General features: G+C 35.6%; 1 protein-coding gene across 1 annotated transcript; it reads right to left on the bottom strand.

Annotated features, from left to right (window-relative positions):
- Positions 1-23,053: 23,053 nt before the first annotated feature.
- On the bottom strand, positions 23,054-23,890 carry LOC147492368 (protein MAINTENANCE OF MERISTEMS-like). Its single transcript, XM_086567486.1, has one exon. It carries the CDS (start codon positions 23,888-23,890, stop codon positions 23,054-23,056), a length of 837 nt encoding a protein of 278 aa, XP_086423612.1.
- Between the last annotated feature and the right edge of the window lie 204 nt (positions 23,891-24,094).

Here is a 24,094-nt window from a genome sequence, read left to right as displayed (position 1 = left end):
AGAAATCACTCAGCTTCTTCCTCTGTTGTACTTGCATGGGTGGGATAGCTTCAGGATTATTCGTGTTCATAACACCTCCATCATTGTGTGCGGCCATTGTATCAATCTCGTCTTGTATTCTTATAAGTCGGTTGTTAAACCTTGTCCACTGTTGTGTTCTTACCGGACGAAGATATGGATGACGGGGCATACACTAGAAAATACTACGCGAAAATGACGAAAAACTATTCTACTATGCTTGAATGAAATTAAACTAATATGCAACTATTCTAAATTATACTAAAATGCAAAACTACTTTCCTTCAACTGGGTTGGGCTTTGCAGCTAGTATCTCGCCCGTTGTCTAAAGCTGTCTCTTCTAAGGTTATGGTGAATCACTTGGATTGGTTAAATACCACGGCCCACACACAATAGTCTGTTTGTCAAGATTCAGACAAGAAAGACTAGAGTTTGATGTTTCACTGTGTTGGCTTGCAACTTCAATTGTTGAAAAGGTCCTAAATGCAATTATACTAGAAAGCAATAAAACTAAACTACGATGCAACTATACTAAGAATGAAATAAAAAGAATGAAGATTCAACTAACTTGGATGGTAGATCTTGTCTTCCAGATGTCCTTCAAGCTTCTCTCTTTTTCAAAAGGATGGATGTTGTGGCTAAAATTATCTCAAGATCCAAAGTTCTAATCTTGAAAGAAAACGTTAAACATAAACAATTTAAAACGGCAGCGGCGCCATTTGATACACGCTCCTTTTGTGTGTATGAGATGGTATATGGAAGATGTAGATAGCTGATGGACGTTGAACAAAATAGAAGCTTATCAAAACCTAATTATCCTTCAATAAGTAAAGGATGAGTAGGATATCCTTCCACTTTTAGGAGTATGTTATGTGAAGGACAGGACTGGAAAGGGGGTTTGAGGGATTAAAAACTATGATTGTAGAGATTTTAGATTATAATGCTAAACTAAACTAAACTAATTAAACTATTGAGAATTTATAGGAGAGAGAATTCAAGAGATTAGAATCCACCATTACCTTTGATTTGTGATCTTCTATTTCATGGTTGTTCTCACAAGTAGACTACAATTAGGCAATCGAGTGAGTGTCGATACCCTCTTGGACGAAACATTATTGACGAATAACTCTACTTAAGGTTGTTCCTATGTTTATCCTATTAATATCTTCTTTCCTTTTATGTAAGCTCGGACAGCCATTCAAGGTATTACCGAGAGCAACATCAAGGAGTACTTCCTAATAGGGCGGCCATTCAATGAATCACCACTTAAGGCAAACACAAAGAATACTTCCCCTAGGGCGCCACTCCCTGAGCTACCCCTTCTAGGGCAACACAAAGAATATTTTCCTAACTCTAAAGAATTGTACTACTAGAAGAAAAGTACAGAACACTAGCATGATATTAATATTGCAAAACATATACCTTATTCTATACTTCCATCCCTTGGTGTGGGCAATGGAACTAATAACTAAAAATATAAAGAACTAACCTGATTAGAGAACACTATGAACCAGAAGAATCAGCAAACCCTAAGCACTGGCTTCATCTCCTCCCTTGAAGGAGAAGATTAGCCTTCAATAAAGAAGGAAGAACACGAAGAATGAGAAGAAGAAGAGTCGAAGAACATAAGACTAGAAAGACTACTTATCAAGACTCGACTAGTTAAAACCGAATCTTTTATTATTAATCTCTCTCCACCTCAAGTTCTGGAGGCAAGAATGTAAGTGAATTGGCAAGTTTCATGAGGCACTTAGGTCCTCTATTTATAGGGGTTACAATGATTTCTAGAAGCATTCCAAACCGTGGTTTGTTTCCTAATACAAATCAATTTCTTTCAGAGTCCAACTTCGTTTCCAAAACTGTTAAGGAAGTGGCTACAGTATCGGTTCATGCGTCTAGACGCATGATCTTTGCGTCTCAAACGCTAGAGCCTATTTTTCCTCTTTTGCTCCATCCTTCTATCCTCTTTTGCTGGCTTTGGTCCAAGCAACGAATCCTTTTGCCTTGGGCTTCCAAATAGGCTTTAAAATGGGTCTAAGTAGCAACTTTCATAGCTTCAATTCCTTTGCCTTCTCCATGATTATCCACGGGCTTCCCATGTGATCCTTAATGCTCCGAATTGCTCTGTTTTACCCCTTTTTCTCTAATATTCTACAAAACTCTCTTTTTCACCTGTAGAATCATAAAACATGACTTACAAGCACTGTTAGTCCACTAAGATGGCTAAACAAGAGGTATAATCGAGGGTTAAAATGCACTTTTTGAGCACTTATCACTATTCGGCATAAAATATCGCGCATCTCGTTCTAATTTTGTGAACAGAATAATCAAGCCACTATTCGGCTACGATTTCCCTACACATGGGTCAATCAACATCTTATACACCCTATACAAGGGCCAATCATATTACATACGCCCAACACAAGGACCAAATCACATGAGTTGTGGTAGCTAGGTTCTAGGATTTTCGTTTCGTAATTTATTCACGTATCATACATTTATATCTCATAACCATTTCACTTCATCACGTGCATGCCAAATACATTATTGCACTAAGCCACAATATTTAGAAATATCTCAATACATCTTATAATGACTATCATTCTTTCCCGTGCCAAATAAATAATTGCACTAAGACTCAATCACTTGGGAAATATCCACAATTATTATACTACCTCATAGTAGCATGATAACCATAAAAAAGATAGTCTTACTCACAAATAAAGCGATGAAACTCTAAACGCAAGTAAAAGTATAAACTAAACTATTACTAGATTTATCAAAGATATTTGTTTTCTACTCTCGAATCTATTGACGTAGAGTTGGAATAAAAGATTCGTTCCACTCCTAGTCTTTTAGCATTCAAGTTTTCTACAATTGACGAGTCTATCCAAAGTCTAATGAAAGTAATGGTGGAATTTATACTACGATGTGAATTCAAATAACAAGCTACGAATAACGAAATGACAAAATGCTAAGAGTTGAATCTTGATAAAGAATTAGGGGAATTTGATTCCACATTGAATCCAACTTAATAAACTAGTATAGCATTATTGTAAACCAATTCTTAAGTTCTTACGGTAAGAATTGGTCGTTCTAATCCCTAATTATACATAACATTTCTACAAATTCATAACTATCATGTGAGGTCGTCCACCCATTCTCATGGTGAATCAACGACCTTCTAGAGTAGAATAGATTCTTACAACGGTTCTATACTATACAATCAAGTTTTCATCAAGGCTTAATCAAACCCCTCTAATAGAGGTTTAGCCTTGATTCATCAAACTATCATTTTCCATTGAATTAAAACTAGACATAATATAAAGATTTGAACTTTACTAATTTTAACTAACAATACTTCAAATCTAATTAATAACTAAGAATTGAATAACAACAAGAATTGAAATTAGATAAATGACAAAAATCGAAATGATCAAGAACTACTATTTTATTTATCTAACCAATGAAGAACAATCATTCCAATAACTAATCTAAAACAATGTATGAAACTAATTAATTAACTAATTAAAATTCCAAAAACTAGATTTATAAGCTATTTTAATGGCTACATTCTATTCTAAGCTATCTAACTATATTTTTTCTTAAGAGCTAAGTCTTGTTTTATGTAAAGCAGGAGACCAGATCCACAATTTCGTGCATGGGCTGAAGAGCCATGTTTTGGGCGGAAAATCGATCCCAAATCCCACTTTCTTTAGTCCCCAGTGCCTATTTCAGCTGGCTTTTACTGCAATAGAATTTTCGTCCATTTTTACTCATCTGATTGGGTCAAGGCTTAGACCATTGGAAATCTCTTTCTGAGCCGGTCGTTTCGACATAAGGTAGGCCAAAAGCCGAGGCCTGAGTGCAAAGATATGGTCTTCGGAAGTTCTGCTGACTTGTGCACTATTTGTACCCGTGTTGACTTTTCAGCTTTTGACCGGGCGTCATAAAGGCCTTGTCTCCTTGAATCTTGGCCTTTATCACAGAACTTCTTAGCAACCAACCATTTGCTCCTTTATATTGCCAAAGTGGCACATTTATGCACATAATTGAGTTCCATGCCTAAAATACATAAAAGCACGTAATTAGTATTAACTCTTATTTATTACTTGCATAATTGGTCTAAAAGTATAGTTTTGGGCTCTTATCAAACCACCCCCAAACAGCATTTTGCTTGTCCTCAAGCAAATATGAGAAATTAGCATAAGTGACCAAAAATAGAGTTCTAACTAATCTCTTTTCGCCGAGTGTGATTGCATTGACCATATACAACAAGGCCTTAAACCACTAGGAATTCCCTAGTGGACGAGTTATAGCCTCGTGAGAGTTTTCTAGTGAAGGTACTCACCAACTTCATCTATACTACAACAACTCAGAAATAAAACTATTGTTTCCTTATCTATGTCTCAATTATCTATACATCTCACTTAGCAAATGAATACATAATAATCAAGTCGAAACCTAAGTTAATATATGCATAATAATCTATCATCTACAAATAAACTTATTTACAATGAGTAATACTATGAAATGAACTAGCAGGTCCATTTATGAAAACTCAGAATAACGTCCTTAAGTAGGTCCTCACATAAATGTCAAGACAAAAACCACTCTGATATTTCCGCTCAAGTTTAAGCTACTCCGATTAATGCGGGGCACACTTTACCTTACAAACTCAATGACACACAAGGAAGTCGGAGTCAATCAAACACATCTGCCACTTACTATCACACTAACGCATTCCTAATTGAGCTAGAGGTCTTTATTAGGTGTTGCGGGGATTAGGAGATAGTTTAAGAAGGAAGGAAATGGATATTCAATGAGAACAAGTCTGAGATAATAGAGTCTTCATATTATGTAACTAGAGAAACCCTTAATTTTTTACTTTTGTTTCTACACTTTGTTTCCATCTTTAGCCATTTTTTTTTTCTTTTTCTTTGGCTTTTGACTCATTGATTCTATTTTTGGAGTTCTAACTCTTTATTTCCTTTTATTTTTTATTGGGATGGAAACTTACTTTTCTCTTCTGAAGCGACTAACGAATTCTTGATTTCAAAGGTTCTTCTTTTTTATATTCTTCATCTCTATTCTCAGACTTATTCAAAGAATTGGGTAGGTTGATTTTTTTATTTTGTTTTGTTTTGTAACAGGGTAAAGGATTTGTAGTTTATGAAAGGCTAAAGAAAGGCTCAGAGGGGCGACTAGCGAAAAATAATTTATAGGTTTGAATTTCTGGCTATATCGATCTAAAGAGGGCCTAAATTCTCGCTTAGGATATGGTATAGTAATCAAGCAAGTGGATGTGTGATTTATCTATCCGGATTTTACTTCTCCCTTGTGTCATTTCTCAAATGTTCACTCATATAAAGCTTTAGGCTATATTCTCACAGGATTTGTAGAATAAGTACTCTATCCTAGATTTCAGAAACTTATTGCCAACAATCATAGATACTCATGTAACATATTTATAGACAGATGCAAGGATTATTACCTACATATTAGCCTAAGTTTCTAAAAACTATTCTAATGCAAAAGCTACGTAAGACTTCTAGATTATTGAGAGCATAGAGAAAAAAAACAATACCAATATTCCTAAGTGTATAACATACTTTTTATTTATATATATTTTTTTTAATTTTGATTTTTTTAGCTAGAAAACAAGTGCATATTATACATATCTATATCCTAACAGATGCCTTAATTACACGTGTTTCTATGCCCCCAAACAAGAAGCATGCTTTGTCCTCAAAGTATTTTAAATAGAGAGGGTAGGAAAATACCATTGAAACGCGTGAAATTCTGGAATATTTGCAAAACAAGGTTATAACATACTAATATAGAAAAGAAAACTGACGCAACTCTATAAGAGTTCCACCCGTAATGTGGTTAATGAGAAACAAATTTGCTTGGGACATAAGCAGACATTAACTGAAATAAAAACTTACTTGCACTCCCGTTTACACATTGTCCTCCTCATTTTTAATGAAGAAATGAGGTTCCTTCGCATCCTGCCATGCCATGGTGATTTGCCAGGCTTCACGCCACTTAGTCGGATCAGGTGTAAGGCGCAACCTGATGAGGTTGTATCCTCCATCCTTGCCAAGTCATTGCACAGAACGATCGTATAATACAATTGGTGGGTCTCACAATGTCGAGCCCAACCCAATCCATGAAACGGGCACAAAAAACAGGAAAGAAACATAGCATTATACGGCAAATTAAAACAGGCATAAGAAGGTACTCATGCCTCTTGGCATGGGCTTGGGCTAAACTAGACATGAAGGTCTGGAGAATATCATAGAGTGTACATCCCCCAGTTAAAGCAAGGAAAATATCACAAGTTTCGTCATTCACAGAAGAATAACGACATTCCCCTCTAAAGTTTAGCATAATCCAAAACATAACAGTGCCCACGTTCATAAACAGGCTACCAAGGGCGACGTTATAATCCCTTTGGTCCTCTATCCTAAAGATTCTAGCCCCGTAATACTCATGCAAATCATCATAATTATACATGTACATATTATCTACCAAATAGGCCCATGAGTCTTGTATTTCGACCGGCATAGCAAGTCCAAGCACAAAGGCTATCAAGAACCTGGAAATTTCCATTGGTTCATCCCCGATGGTGATGGAGAACACTTGTTCTCCATCTGGTCTATCAAAGAACTTACAGTTATCATAAAAATAAGATGTAAGTGCGGGAGAATAAAGTTCATCAGGACTTACCAATAGTGGCTCCCATCCTGCTAGAATGATCACTTTGCGAAACCACGCACCATAGGTGTCACTTTGGAATAAATTTTCAAATGACTATTTCGGTATGATACGAGGGAATGTCATCCCCAATAACTTGTTGGAATAGCTGCGAAGGAGCTTAGAACAACCCACAAAAAATTGGAAATTTTTGGTGACCATTGGGATCGTATGCCAGGTGCTTCAAGGTATACTGGATGGGCGCTGGTTGCTTCTGTTGAATTCGAAGTTCCGTGCACTTGGGCGCAGGGTGTGCTCACTTTTAGCCTGGGATGGGCGCGGGTAGCGCTTTGAATGAAAACTGGAATTCCAGTGTTTTGGGCGCAGGTGACGCTCAGGTCAGGGCTTGGATTGGCGCAGTCGCTCGGGGTAGAATTTCGTCCGGAAGGTGCCTAGAAGCGCGGTCGCTCCACAGGGTGCAGGTGCGCTCCGAGGTGCAGATGGTGCTAAAATGGATAAAAAGATGGGAATCGTGGGAGTGAAAGGTGAAGGATGAAAGTGAGGTGTAGTGTGGGTTGTGAGTGTAGAATGAATGAACTTTTTATAGGTTTTAAGTTGCTAAAACGAATCGGGAAGTTACCAAAAAGTTTTAAGGCAATTGCCGAAAACAAAAAATTTCCAAAACCGAAAACGGAAACAACCCATATTTTCTATTAAAAAACAAACCTAATATCTTTTAGGTTGAATTTAGGATAGATACTGCCTAATTTATCTAGATTTCATCCTATCACAATATCTATTCATAGTGATGCCCATATCGGCAATATTCTCAACCCTTACTCCAACACAACTACTAAAATGGAGGATCTATAACAAATCATGCTAGAATAAATAATACCACCCCCAAACAACTTGGAAAGGTGGAATTAATGATAATCAATGCACAATTTGAAAAGAACCAAATTATATTCAAATTCAAATTCAAATACAATTAACTATCAAATTTAAATTTAACTACTGAATTTAAACAACTTAATATCCGAACTAAGAAAAACAATAAAAACAACTAAATAACATCGAACCCACATATTTTTAGAAAACCTAGCCACGTGATGAAGAAGGATCCTGATATGGAGATTGGGCTTGGGATGAAGAAGGGCCCGAGCCATCCGTTCTTTGGCGACGACGTTCATGCCTTTCAGACTCATCTGAAACAGAACCCTCCAAGGGTGGCATGCATCGTAGACTCTCTACTCGGAACAAACGCTGTGCTTCCATCTCAGCCTTTATTACTGTATACTGGGCTTGGTGACGCTGGTGGATAATCTCCATATTAGACAAGATATCTTCCTGACCCTTTTCTAGCACTTCTAAACTTGTCTGAAGGTTCGTTTGTTTATTTCGAACTATAATTTGCCTATCTCGTATATCTTTACAAATAGCGTAAATGCAACATATGCTAGTGTGCAACAATGACATGCGTTCTGAGTCAGACGTACACCTCTCCAAGGCATCTTCATCCAAACATGTCATGTCCTCCATTTCCTCATCCGAATCCACCACCCTATCCTCCGGCAATATCCAAGTCTTTTGGATACACTCCTTATAATTGGTTTCATTTGCATGCAATTTCAACATCCTATGCTCAGTTTTTTGTTTATTCCCCCAAGACAACATTATCTTCGTAATTAAAACAGGAATTGGTGCGATACTCTTCCCAACTCCTCTAATCATATTTAGCAAAAACTAGAGGATACAGAATTCATACCTCTTCTCTTGCAATATCCAGAGAACATGCAGACATGTGAACCCGATGTCGCTCACTTTCTCCTTTCCAATGATGTTCTTACCAATCGACTGAGCTACAGCCAGTTGGTTGGTTCGCAGAGATGGCTGTCGAGCACAATGAGAAGTCATATTATATTGACCCTCCATGAGGGTGTCGTTCATCAATGCATGAACTCTAGTATACTGGGATTCCTGTACGGTAGCTTCTAGGTGGTGTCCAGGCGTAATGCCTAAAATTTTAGCCAACTTCTCTCTCGATAATTCTCTCCTAGTCCCAGCCACTTTCATGAAAATTTTCTGACCATCCAACTCTCTCTTCTTAAAGAACTGTTCGACCAAATGGAGTGGTAGAAATCATCTGTCGAGTACCACAGCCTATTCCAACCCCTACTAATCATCTCATCACCATAAAACGTCACGAAGCGGTCGGCCATAAACGTTTGTTCCGTAACAACCTTCGTCTTTGAGCCATTGATATCTTTGAACGATTTGGGGTTTAAAAGGACTGTGGGAATGGAGTTTGAGACTCCCTTACTAACAAAACAATAGTGGTGGCGCGGCAGTTCGAGTTTCTTTGGGTTTTGGGTGATTTCTGGTGGTGGAAATTTTTGGAATTGGTGGAAGAGTGTTTTGGAGAAGATTTGAAGTTGGAATTGTATTGTGGGCGTGGGTGTATTGAGGTTTATTTTTTATTTTTATTTTTGGTTAGGTTTTTGAATTTAGAAATGGCGGAATTGGAAAGAAATCGCGATTCTGTTTGATTTGGAGGAAGGAGACGCACGCGCGTGCGTTGGCCCCAAGCCCAAATTGATTTTTCGATTTTTGTCGAGTTTTAGCGCAACTTCAAACTAAAATTCCCGCTTTGTTACCAGTCCGATTTTTGTGAATGAGGTATGGAAATGATCAGGAGAGAATTTCCAATCCAATGATCCATAAAACACTTTAGTCCGACCATTGGTGACATGTAAGAAGATGAAAAACACCTAGAAGTGCGTGCATAATGTAAGTTATGCGAACGAATGAAATCTAATTTCATAGATAATGTCAACCCGGATCGGAATACGATTAAACGGTCTAGACAACATAAATGTAAAGTTTGACCATTAATGAAAGAAACCCAAACACCCCATCCCCAAACAAATTTTAGACAACAGAGTTTAGAAATTTTGTTTTAACAATGGGTCTTTTAAAGTCAGATTCCCAAGACCTTTAACAATTAATTGGATATATTAATATATATACCATGCAATTTTCCATATATTAACAACTAAAGAGTTGTGGGTCTATCCATAAATAATTACCATGGAATTCACCCCCAAACAGAATCAAGCACCAAGATTCTTTATGACGTAACTTATTGAAATGAAAGCGAAGTCTAATGGATCTAGAATGTAACCACGCATGCACCTTCTTTCTCGCCTTTACACGAGAGGGTTTCCAAGAGAATGATCGTGAAAAAATGGATGTTTGTGGAAGATATGGTGGATATGGATGAATTTTAGATGTAAGGAATGGAAGAAATGAGACTGTAGGTTTGGCACAAAACTCATTCATGGTGTAGGTGGGAACTGTCTTAATTCTGAAAATGAAGGTGTCAAGTGCCTTTCCATTGGGAATTATTTCTGTATTAAGAGGATTTAGAAAATCATTAAGTAAAGAAGAAACAAAAGGATCAAGCTCAAACTCTAGGTTCCTTTGAAAGGGTGGAAGGTGGGGAATATTAGTGAGGGAAAATGAATGAGTGTCAGCTAGCGCTCTCAGGTCTAGATCATTAGAAGCCTTGAGATATACCAGACATTCCTCAATAGGTGGTTCAAAAGAATCACTGGGATAGAGGGTGAAAAATTCATCTTCTGTCATAGTGTAAAGGGATAAAGGGATGTTGGCAGGGTGGGACTCGCGAGGTGGCAGGGAAGAGTTGCAAAAGAGTTGAAGGAAATCTTCCTCAATTTCCTCTACGTCCAAGGAGTATTTGTTGAAGTTAGAACTTCCAAAGGAAAGGAATTTGTGCATCTGGTCATTCGGAAACGTGGTTTTGAAATAATCATGAGCTAAGCTCTCGATCATGCTAACCTCTCCATCAATATTTGTATAAGGCAACTGTTTGATCGTCTTAAAAACGTTAACCACAACGGAAAGATGGCCAAAAGACAAGGACATCGAACCATCGCGGCAGTTTATAAGTGCGTTGGCAGTTGCCAAGAAAGGGCGTCCTAAAATGATTGGAACAAAATCGTTAGCGACTTCTATATCGAGGATAACAAAATCTGCAGGATAGTAGAAATCCTAAATCTTAACCTGCACGTTTTCTACTACACCCTTAGGATACTTGATAGACGTATCAGCTAGTTGCATGTCATTGATGTAGGTTGCATTTCATGTAGACCTATTTGTTTATATAAATAATAAGGGAGTAAATTAACACTCGCCCCGAGGTTTAATAAGGCAGTGGCCGTGTGAGTATCCCCTAAGGTGTATTGTACAATAGGACGACTAGGGTCCTTGTACTTAACTATTCCATTGTGTTATGTTAAAGTTGGAAACTATTCTGTTAAAAAGGCGTCTTTAGGAATCTTTGTCTTACGCCTAGTAGTGCATAACTCTTTAAGAAACTTAGCATGGTGAGGTAACTTTTTAATCGCTTCAAAGAAAGGTAAGTTTATCGTTAGATTTTTAAAAACTTCCCTAATCTCATCAAAATTTGTATCCTTGTTTAACATAGCTAATTTATGAGGAAACGATGGTTTCTCTCTATATTTAGCGTATAAGTCAACTGGATGTCTAACCTTTGCTTTCTGTTTCTTAGGTTGTGGTTTAACTGGTACCTCTACAGGGGTAGGATCTTCAGTCTCTGTTTCGGTATCTAGTATAATATCTAGTGTAGGGACTACTGGTGGGGTAACTATAGACATAGTTATTTTGTTATCCACCACTCTACCTGAACGGAGAGTGGTGATGGAATTTATTTTCCCTACGTTTGCATTTTCGTTACTAGTATTACCGTTTACCTCAAAGGCTGTGTTTGGTGTTTTCAGATTAGGTATCGCTTGTCCTGGAAAGACACCTTTGGGTTGCACTTTCTCTTGAGATAACTGCTATAAGGAAAGTTGGATGGCTTATAAAATCTGTTGTTGAGATTGCATAAAGGTATCAAAACGATCCGGTTGTAGAGTAGTATTTGCTACTGGTTGTGTGGCAGGAACTATGTCACGTTGATTATTAATTTGTAGATTTTGGTAGTTATTATTTATCGGAATGATACCTCTATTAGCATTATAATTATTATTGTTATAATTATTATAATTACCCTGGCCTTGTCCTTGCCTTGGTGGACCTTAGTTGTAATTGTATGTTTGCCTAACATTTGGGTTAAACAACCTCGGAGGTTGTTGATTATTCCGCCAACCGAAATTGGGATTTTGTCGCCAAGCTGTGTTAGGTTCGCTATTAATAGAACAAACGTTATCTTGTTGTGATTGTTGTTGCTCATAAGCGAAAGGACAATAGGAGTCGGGATGCTCTGGACTCAAACAGAAATTACATGGATTGGAGTTGACATTCATGATGGGGGTAGGCGTTTGTTGAACAGAAATAGCCTCTACCTTTTTAGTTAGAGATTCAATTAAATTTTTAAGTTCCGGATCGGGTTTCATCTCAAACATACCGGTGGCCTTTACTGTTGTAGAAGAACTAGCGTTGCGGGAGATATCGTCACTACCCCCCTAGTTATTATTAAACGAGTCCGATCTTCTAAAAATTTATAAGCCTCTGAGGGTCCTTTACTTAAGAAACTACCCCCATTCATTATGTCAAGGACTTCTTTATGGTGGTGTAGGAGTCCCTTGAAAAGGGCACGAACTAACGTGTCTTTCGCGAAGTTATGATGTGGACACTCTATAAGTAGATCGGTGAAAACGATTCCAAGCCTCAAAATGATTCATGAGGATTACGAAAAGAAATGAATCTTGGAAAGCATTTCATCGGTCTTGATGGTGGGGGTAAAAATGTTTCATGAATAGTTGAACAAGTTTAGCCCACGAGTCCACGAATTAGGGCGTTTGGGCGTTAACCAAGACGCCTTTATCGGCTAAGGTGAAGGGAAATACCCTCGGTTTAATTTGTTCGGCACCTCCTTCGTAGGATGGTGGAATGTAGTAAGGACTTGGTCAATCCTACGATGTAATGCCGATAGGGCTTTTCATGGTCTAACCCATGAAAAATGGGTAACAAATTAAATATATTTGGGGGAATTCGGAAATCCCCCACTGGGTCTGATAGAACGATGCAAGATTTAGGGCAATCATTCAAAGCTTTGGAAAAGTCCGAGAGAGGAGTCTCTCTTTCTTCAGCCATTACTTCAGGTGTGGTGTGTGGTATGCTAGCTAGAGGTGTAGTGAGTGGTATACTAGAAAGACGTGTTTGTTGCCGTTGTCGGTTAATTACGTTAGGTGTTTTTCTTCGGCCTGACCTTAATCTCATGCAAGGCTAAGACCAATCTTAATGAAACATAACAACACTCCAAACAATCCTGATATGCTAGTATGAACCTCTAACAGAAGATGCAAGGTGTGGAAGAAAAGAGTACCTGAAAGCCTCGTTGCTTTGCTTATGAATAGCATTTTGTTTACGCGTGCTCAGTGTATATAACAAGTTAGAACACTGAAAATCAGGAAGAAAAGGAAGTTTGAATCAAACCTGTGGAAATCGGGCAGTTTCAATAGAGGCGGTCACGCCGTAATAGGCCTTCAGGGCGCAGTCGGCTTCGAGTCAAGCCGAGTTCTAGTAGTGTGGGCGGAGGTCGCGCTTCAAGTTAGCCTTGGTAGGGCATAGGTCGCGCTCAGGCAAAAAGTGGAATTCAAGGCGTGTGGGCACAGGGTGCGCTCCAATTTGGCTTGCCTAGGGCGCAGGTCGCGCTCCGAGTAATTTTACGTCAAAAAATTCAGTGCTGAAACGGACAACCACAGTGAGAATCAAACAAGGGTGGGTGGGTTATGGGACTTTGAAAAACTATCAATTCTAAAGAAAACAATACTAAAGAGTACTAAGACGGCAACGGCGCCATTTGATAACCGTAAAATGTATAGTTTTACCTACGAATAAGATACGAAAACTCAACACAAGTAAAACTAAAACTGAACTTGTACTATATTTATCAAAGTTTTCTACTCTTGATTCTATCGAAATAGAGATGGAGTAAAAGATTCGTTCCACTCCTAGTTCGTTAGTATTCAATGTTTTCTAATATTATCGGTCCTATCCAAAGTTAATGAGGGTAATGGTGGGAATTTATACTACGATGTGAATTCAAATAACAAGCTACGAATAACGAAATGACAAAATGCTAAGAGTTGAATCTAGATAAAGAATTAGGAAAATTTGATTCCACCTTGAATCCAACTTAATAAACTAGCATAGAATTGTTGTAAACCAATTCTTACGTTCTTATGGTAAGAATTGGTCGTTCTAATCCCTAATTATACATGGCATTTCTACCAATTCATAACTAGCATGTGAGGTCGTCCACCCATTCTCATGGCAAATCAACGACCTTCTAGAGTAGAATAGATTCTTACAACGATTCTATACTACAAGTTTTCATCAAGGCTTCATCAAACCCCTTTAATGGAGGTTTAGCCTTGATTCATCAAACTATCATTTCCCATTGAATTAAAACTAGACATAATATAAAGATTTGAACTTTACTAATTTTAACTAGCAATACTTCAAATCTAATTAATAACTAAGAATTGAATAACAATAAGAATTGAAATTAGATCTACAAATTTAAATGACAAAAATCGAAATGATCAAGAACTACTATTTTATTTATCTAATCAATGAAGAACAATCATTCCAATAACTAATCTAAAATAATGTATGAAACTAATTAATTAATTAATTGAAATTCCAAAAACTAGATTTACAAGCTATTTTAATGGCTACTTTCTATTCTAAGCTATCTAACTATATTTTTTCTTAAGAGCTAAGTCTTGTTTTATGTAAAGCAGGAGACCAGATCTACAATTTCGTGCATGAGCTGAGGAGCCATGTTTTGGACCGGAAAATCGAGCCCAAAGCCCACTTTCTTCAGTCCCCAGAGCCCGTTTTAACTGGCTTTGACTTCAGCAGACTTGTCGTCCACTTCTGCTCCTCTGATTGGGTCAAGGCTTAGACCATTGGAAATCTCTTTCTGAGCTGGTCGTTTTGACCTAAGGTAGGCCTGAGTCCAAAGATATGGTCTTTGGAAGTTCTACTGACTTGTGCACTGTTTATGCCCGTGTTGACTTTTCAGCTTTTGACCGGGCTTCATAAAGGCTTTGTCTCCTTGAATCTTGACCTTTATCACAGAACTTCTTAGCAACCAACCCTTTGCTCCTTTATATCGCCAAAGTGGCACATTTCTGCACATAATTGAGTTCCATGCCTGAAATACGTAAAAGCGCGTAATTAGCATTAACTCTTATTTATTACTCGCATAATTGGTCTAAACGTAGTATTATTAAGGGGTTAAAACCACAGTTTTGGGCTCTTATCATAGCATCTCACAGATATAATGATGGACCGTTTTAATCTATTTCTCCAAAAATATTGCATTTAATATATATCCCAACATATCATATAATATCACAACTGCTCCAAACGTACCGCATAACATTTTTATAGCATTTTAAGAATATCATGTCTCTTAAAATCTCAAACTCGTCACGTGTTAAAAATACACAATATCAATGTCAAATCTTTCTTAGATAAAGACAAAACAGTTTATACAGACTTTCACAACATGCTACCATTGGATTAGTCCATAAAATTTAATATATATAAAATAGACAAAGTTAACAGTCAACAGTCAAAAGGTTGACGGGTCAACAGGTCAAGCCCAACAATCAACAGTTCTAAACCGGTGGTCATCCAAACAGGTCCTAACCCAAACCCGTATTTAAACACTTCCACCCATAGTCCGAACCCAACTAAACAAAACAAAACCCCAAAACCAAGGCCCAAAAGTCTAAACACTTAAAGGCTCACCTTAACCCATTCTAATTCATATGGACCGGCCCAAAACCAAAAATAGAACTGGCCCAAAGAAACCACTAATTAGTTTTGGCCCAAACAAACAAACTAAGATTTTGGCCCATAAACAATAAATAGAACCTAGCCAAAACCAAACTAACTTAGTTCCAGGCCCAAGCCCAAGCCCAACCAAGAAATATAACCAAGTTCACCACCTCCTCCTTCTTCTTCCTCACCACCTCCATCGATCAACCACCATCAGCTCTTCTCCTCCTCCACTCTCATGCCAACAGTTTGACTCCTATTGAAAAACCCTATGACTTTAATAAATGAAAAAACTCGACTCCTCTCACCCTCACTAGTGCACCATCGCGAATTCCGGCCACCACCAACCTCTCGTCGTCCACTCATCCCACCGATTTCACTCCTAGACAAAACTCTGCCCCTTTAATAAAAACAAAAACTTAATTTATTGATCCAACAACCCTTCCTCAAAACTAGATCGACATCTCGTCTGCCATTAACAGCTATTCAAAGCTTCCATCGCACCACTCTCTAGCACCCAATCATCCCCACTACCCCCAAACATCATCCAACCAAAATCAAAACATAATAAACAACATCAAGATTCAAATAACAAATTTCAAATCATAGACTGGGTGATTTCTTTATTTTTGGCTTTAGCCGCCATTAACGACCTGTTCCGAGCTCCAGCAAATTCAATTAAGAGTTTCAATGATTAACCACTAAAAATACTAACTTCTATCAATTCAACAATTAAACAAGATGAGAGAAAAATAGAATAAAGACATAGGAAAAACATATCAAAACTGAGCGGAAGAAAAACTCTGAACATAGAGTTACGAAGAAAACAGAAAAACTATAACTACTTACCTTCGTATCGCCGAAACAGAGTATATAGAAAAAGAAAGTGAGTTGATTCCAATGCACAATCCGGGCTCCGTTCTTCTTTGTTTTAACTTGTCTAGTTCTAAGCAAAAATTAGTTTTCCTAAAAATCCTCCATTTTTTATAAACTCTCCCATTCTAAAGAATTCTCTGCCATATTTTACTTTAAGAAACTTTCCATATTTTCTCTCATAAATTACGAAATTATTCTCTCCATGTTTCCTTATTAGTAAAATCTCTACACTTTATTTTAAAACTTAAAAACTTTCCTATTAAATCATTTTCAAACCAAACAAACTATTTTTCCTCTTTTTTTCAAAATGTCAAACATACCTATTCACTTCACTTAACTTAAGACTTAGTCAATATTATATTATTATTATTATTATTAATATTATTTTGAAAAATAATTAATTTTGGACATTTAATAAAATAGAGGTGTTACAATTATACACATCTCAAAAGAATCTTGTCCCGAGATTCAGAAGTAAGGTAAGCTATACGAACAAATAACGGTGGTTATTAAATTAGAACGTACTCAAGAATGTACAGACGTTAAACTTAAGCAAGATAACGTCGATATTAATTATTTTTAAATAATTTCAGAATATATGTCCTCATGTCATTACAAAATCTATTATAGTTTAATTGTCTATATTAAAATAAATTATTACTACCTTCACTTAAACACGAGACAAATATATCGTTTCTCATTAGCATGCAGTTTCTTGACACGTAGCAACCTCTACGAAAAATAATATTCTACTTATACTAATCAATAATGTGGGGTAAGTTCATCCCTTCATAAAATATTAGAAAAATTTTCATTATCATGCACAAAAAAAAATTAGTGTCCTAATACACTTAAAACGAAAAAAAATCACTCATGTCATTGAAACTACAATAAAAAAAAAATCTCAAACATTTTAATTAAGCGTACTCCCGTATCATCTGAGTCAAATCGAAAGGAAAACATCTAATTAAAAATAAAAACAATAATATGAATCAATAACGTTCACTTTTCTAAACACCAATGTATCATCATCAATAACTCATAAAAACACTCTTATCCAATTTTACATCAATTTCTTCTCATGCATATATCAAAATTTATTTTCTTTTACTAGTAAGCTATGTTTTTTTTTTAATAAACAAACAAATCAAGTTTCTCTTATTATCATGGATGACCTTCTAAGCAATTGACATACTACATATTTCATAAGAAAAATTGAAACAACAAAATGCATATAATTTGTAGTTTATTTCCTGACTACTCACTATTATAAATTATGGATCTAAAAGTGTAAAAAAACTTCGACACACTAACACATTTTAATCACACAAGAATAAAATTAATTAGTTGGCAAAAGTTATAAAGAATGAAAGAATTACACTAATTATTATGTATGTGAAATTTATTGAAATGTCACATGATAGTAACAACCTCAAACAATAAACTTTATATTTACTTTATTTATGCTATCAGAAACCCTTTTTATTTTATTGTATCTACAAATGTTATTTATTTGTATTGTTAAACAAAATATTAAGGAACTCTAACTCAAGTTTATGCAATTATAATTCATCAACATAAGGGGAAGATAAACAATCAAACATACAATACTCTCATTAAAGCAAGCAAAAATGAATCATTTAAAACTATATAAATCATAAACATGAAAACAACCATCGAATCCTAATTCAGGAATGCAACTGGATCAAATATAACACGTATTCTAAAAAAAATAATTTTTCATATACATCCATCAAAATTATATAGACTGAAACAAAACAATTAAGAAGAAATACTTGACGTTCATTGTTATTATTATTATTACTAATTATTTTAAACAGTGAAAAGGTTCAAAAATTAATCTCCATATACAATGGCAATTAAAATAAGACTTGTTACCGTATAACAAAAAATTTAAAAAATTTAGGATAATATAAACTCACTTCTAATATATCACCAACAACAAGTTATATTGGCATGAACAAAGTTCAATATACTAATATTTATGAAAAAACAATTAAGGCATATGTTTAAGAATACTTAAAGATGCAAAAATCAATGTGAAACTAATTTAACAATATTAATCAATCATGTCATAATTTATGGGCACGAAACACACTTATAAGACAAAATAATAAATTGGTTTGCTGTTGAAGTAAGATCATCATTATATTAAGACATCCTTTACATAAATTTCAATATGGTTTACGACAACCAATTATCACAACTATTTTAATTAATCATTAATAATGCAGCATTAAAAAAACAACATACATATGCATGTCTTATTGATAAAACAATACTATCATCATATAGATACGGTAATAGTTCATCTATATACAATAGTATAAGAAAGTGTGTATACGCAAGTATACACATCTCAAAAGGAATACAAGTATATTTTATTTTATTTTTTCTATTTCTAACTAATCAGATCTAACAAATTAATTTCTTATACTTTAAAACATTATTCATCTATTAAAGTGTACGAGTAAGGCGAGATAGTTCCTCCAACACAGAGGCAATTAGTTCCTCACTTAGTACGTCACAAAGTCATCAGTTAATGCAGCTCATTCAATATAGATTAAAATATCTCCTTGTTTCTTGAATAATAATATAATACTCAAATACAAAGTTCACAAACATGTTGTTGTACTTAATCCATAATCCATGTGAAAATGAACACCAACAATAAAACAACATTATAGCATCACACATAATTTTGATCAAATCCGTTAATAATTAACATATAACAAATATAACTACTCCTCATATGATAAGGAAAATATAAAGCATTTCATATGCACTCCATAAAGTAACTAATATAAATATACATATTACACATACAAACAAATCAAGAAAAAAAATTAACTCGCTTTATTTATTTATCTTTTTTTTTCTTTGTAAAAATAAAACGACTAGCGCAAATAGTTTTGAAAATAATATTTCCTAAACACTACCCATAAATCACGATCCGAGAATTACTTAGACTCATCTAAGTATAAGCTAACCAAATGCTCTGATACCAAATTATCACACCCTAAATTTTGACAAAATCGGAAAAACAATATTTGTTCCCGACTCTTCGATTTTTGAGGTGTGATGCACTCTCAACTTCCAAAAACCTACAATCTATTTGAATATTCTAATAGTTTGAAACAAATAAAAATTTTAAATAAACAAAATACCTCTTCATTACAAAAATTCACAAATCTGATTAAGTTACAAATTTCCTTTCAACAACTCTTTAATTATAATTAAAATTGAAAATACAAAAACATTGTCTCAATTAAAAATTTATTACACCTCAAGGGAAAACAAAACATATCATGTAATGAGACGCTAACGTGAACCACAAGCAGCAATCAGCCTTCTTTAACACTAATCATGTCAAGACTTATCAACTGGGTTCTAACTATGAACACACCCGATAAGGAAACATGCAAATCAGGTCAGCATTATAAACAATACTGGTATGAGTAGCCCTAAAATACAAAATATATTTATACATATACATACACAATTAATAAAGCAGTTAGTTCCTCCACCGATGTGTCTTAGCTTCCAATTCAATAATAACAAGGCATTTAGTTTCTCCACCGAGGTGTCTTAGCTTCAAACCATATTAAATCAACTACATCTAATAATAAAAGAACAAAACTAAAACTTACTCTATACTTACAATAGTGTAAGCCTAATCACAGAGTGGGTCACACCTGCATTAATAATCAATTCAACCCACCATTTTGCAAACCATTATGAACGCAACATAAATTACAATAAATCATTTATTATAAATTTAACGTACATTTTGATATATCATCACTATTATTGTTTAAAGTTTCTTCAAGTGTCTCTAGAATCACGTCGTCTCTATGTCTTACCTAGTTTCCCTGGCTACCACAATCGCTTCCCTACGCCGAACATGTACATCCACATGCCTCCCCTCATATAATGAACCACTTCGTGCGTAGTTACCCTAAGCGGGATATCGCATACTAGGTAACCCCCCACACGAATGCATTATGTGGGTACTGCCACTATTCGACATAAAATATCACGCGTCTCTTTCTAATTTTGCTAACGAAATAATCAAGCCACTATTCAGCTACGATTTCCCTACACATGGGTCAATCAACATCTCATACACCCTATACAAGGGTCAATCATATTACATACACCCAACACAAGGGCCAAATCACATAAGTTGTCGTAGCTAGGTTCTAGAATTTTCGTTAAGTAATTTATTCAGGTATTATACATTTATATCTCATAACCATTTCACTTCATCACGTGCATGCCAAATACATTATTGCACTAAGCCACAATATTTAGAAATATCTCAATATATCTTATAACGACTATCATTATTTCACGTGCCAAATAAATTATTGCACTAAACCACAATCCCTTGGAAAATATCCACAATTATTATACTACCTCATAGTAGCATCTCACAAATATAATGATGGAGCGTTTTCATCTATTTTTCCAAAAATATTGCATTTAATATATATATCCCAGCATATCATATAATATCACAACTACTCCAAATGTACCGCATAATATTTTTATAGCGTTTTAAGAATATCATGTCTCTTAAAATCTCAAACTCGTCACGTGTCGAAAATACACAACATGCTAATGACAAATCTTTCTTAGATAATGACAAAACAGTTTATACAGACTTCCACAACATGCTACCAATGGATTAGTCCATAAAATTTAATATATATAAAATAAACAAGGTCAATAGTTAACAGTCAAAAGATTGACTGGTCAAAAAAGTTGACTGGTCAATAGGTCAGGCCTAACAATCAACAGTCCTAAACCGGTGGTCATCCAAACAGGTCCTAACCCAAACCCGTGTTTAAACACTTCCACCCATAGTCCGAACCCAACTAAACAAAACAAAACCCCAAAACCAAGGCCCCAAAAGTCTAAACACTTAAAGGCTCACCTTGACCCATTCTAATTCATAAGGACCGACCCAAAACCAAAAATAGAACTGGCCCAAAGAAACCACTAATTAGTTTTGGCCCAAACAAACAAACTAAGATTTCGGCCCATAAACAATAAATAGAACCTAACCCAAAACCAAACTAACTTAGTTCCGGCCCAAGCCCAAGCCTAACCAAGAAATAGAACCAGGTTCGCCACCTCCTCCTCCTTCTTCCTCACCACCTCCACCGATCAACCATCATCAGCTCTTCTCCTCCTCCACTCTCATGCCAGCGGTTTGACTCCTATTGAAAAACCCTATGACTTTAATAAATGAAAAAACTCGATTCCTCTCACCCTCACTAGCGCACCAGCACAAATTCCGGCCACCACCAACCTCTCTTCCTCCACTCATCCCACCGATTTCACTCTTAGACAAAACTCTACCCCTTTAATAAAAACAAAAACTCAATTCATTGATCCAGCAACCCTTCCTCAAAACTTGATCGACATCTCATCTGCCATTAACAGCTATTCAAAGCTTCCATCGCACCACTCTCCAGCACCCAATCATCCCCACTACCCCAAAACATCATCCAACCAAAATCAAAACATAATAAACAACATCAAGATTCAAATAACACATTTCAAATCATAAATTGGGCAATTTCTTTGTTTTTTGCTTTAGCCACCATTAACGACATGTTCCGAGCTCCAGCAAATTCAATTAAGAGTTTCAATGATTAACCACTAAAAATACTAACTTCTATCAGTTCAACAATTAAACAAGATGAGAGAAAAATAGAATAAAGACATAAGAGAAACATATCAAAACTGAGAGGAAGAAAAACTCTGAACATATAGTTTCAGAGAAAATAGAAAAACTATAACTACTCACCTTCGTATCGCTGAAACAGAGTATATAGAAAATGAAAGAGAATCGATTCCGATGCACAATCCGGGTTCCGTTCTTCTTTGTTTTAACTTGTCTAGTTCTAAGCAAAAATTAGTTTTCTTAAAAATCCTCCATTTTTTCATAAACCCTCCCATTCTAAAGAATTCTCTGTCATATTTTACTTTAAGAAACTTTCCATATTTTCTCCCATAAATTATGAAATTATTCTCTCCATGTTTCCTTATTAGTAAAATCTCTACACTTTATTTTAAAACTTAAAAACTTTCCTATTAAATCATTTTCAAACCAAACACACTATTTTCCCTATTTTTTTCAAAAAGTCAAACATACATATTCACTCCACTTAACTTAAGACTTAGTCAATATTATTATTATTATTTTGAAAAATAATTAATTTTTGGATATTTGATAAAATAGAGGTGTTACAACTCTAATGCTTTCCGAACATATGGATGGTTTATGCGTATGCATGTGGAATCTGCCCATGGTAGCCATACAATAGAACTTCGAGTACGAGACTCTACCTGATGTCTTGCTAGACTAAGATTACAATGAGCTTCACCCGCAACCTTATGATGGTAAGCTGGATCGCAATTATTTATAGCAAGAAATTGGTCGGGCTCTTCAAGTATCTGAACGTGCATCCCATTTCGAAAATATGAATAATATCAATACTGAACAAAAACAAATATATTAGCACATAACTAACTAATCAAATCTATTTAAAAAATAATTAACTTTAATTACCTCAATGACTTGCTACATCCTCACCACAACTTTACTACCATTGCCAATGCCGAAACGACATACCAAGTCCAAAGACCCAATTAGATGCGAATATGCAGCTCCTCCCCAATCATAACTACCGATCTCATCTATCTGAGTAAGACTAGCTAGATATCTCAAACGAACCTTGCTGTGGGAGTTTTCTAATAATATATTTCCAATAACATACAATATGAAAACACGAAACCCTATTTCTCTTTCATTAACACCATCTTGCATTGCATAAGCTGTATACGTATTTAAATGACTGAGTTTGATATTGCTGCTATAAATCTCACCTTCCGTTAAAAAAGGTAAATATTTGACAACCTCATCAAATAACTCATATTTTGAATCAAATGCTACAATCTTTCCTTCTCCAACACGCAACCCCATAAGCATTGAGAAATCAAGTGGTGTAAAGCCTATCTCACCACATGGAAAATGAAATGTGTGGGTAGAGTCCCACCATCTCTCTACAATTGCTTCAACTAACTGTCTATCAGACTTTTCAATGTCAATTTGAGTAAAGACGTCAAAACCAACATTCTGAAGCATCGATTGAAATTCTCCAAAGTTCACTAGGCTCAACCATTCCATAACAGGGGCCAAAGTCCCTTTCTTACCGACTTTTTCTTTCGTTCCACCACCTTCACAAAGAGTAAAGGATATGTGTGTACTTTCCTCTACAACAACACGGTGATAAGAACTAGGATCAAACTCAGAATAAGAAGTCCCTACACGTACATCTTCTGGATTTGGGGCATTTGGTGCCCCTGACTTTTTCGACTTTGTACCCTTACCTCTGAATTTGTGTAAAATGTTGGACATTGTAACTGGTGAGAAATAAATTAACACCAAAATCAAACATAATTTATAATATGAAACTAAAGAAATGGGTCTTGCATTACGACAAATAAAATTAAGTGTGAGTTATGATATAGCACAAAACTAGATGATATGGCATTACGACAAATAAAATTAAGTGTCGCATTAAACTACCTAGACTTTATCTTCTTTTTCTTTCTACTGATG

Source organism: Coptis chinensis, chromosome 6 (assembly GCF_015680905.1).
Source record: "Coptis chinensis isolate HL-2020 chromosome 6, ASM1568090v1, whole genome shotgun sequence".
In the NCBI taxonomy this organism is placed as follows: domain Eukaryota; kingdom Viridiplantae; phylum Streptophyta; class Magnoliopsida; order Ranunculales; family Ranunculaceae; genus Coptis; species Coptis chinensis.
The sequence above is the reverse complement of the archived record's forward strand: the minus strand, read 5'-3'. Positions and strand labels throughout refer to the sequence as shown.

Bases quoted from the DNA above. Each gene is read 5' to 3' on its own strand.
- LOC147492368 (XM_086567486.1), bottom strand. From the start codon at position 23,890: ATGTCCAACATTTTACACAAATTCAGAGGTAAGGGTACAAAGTCGAAA.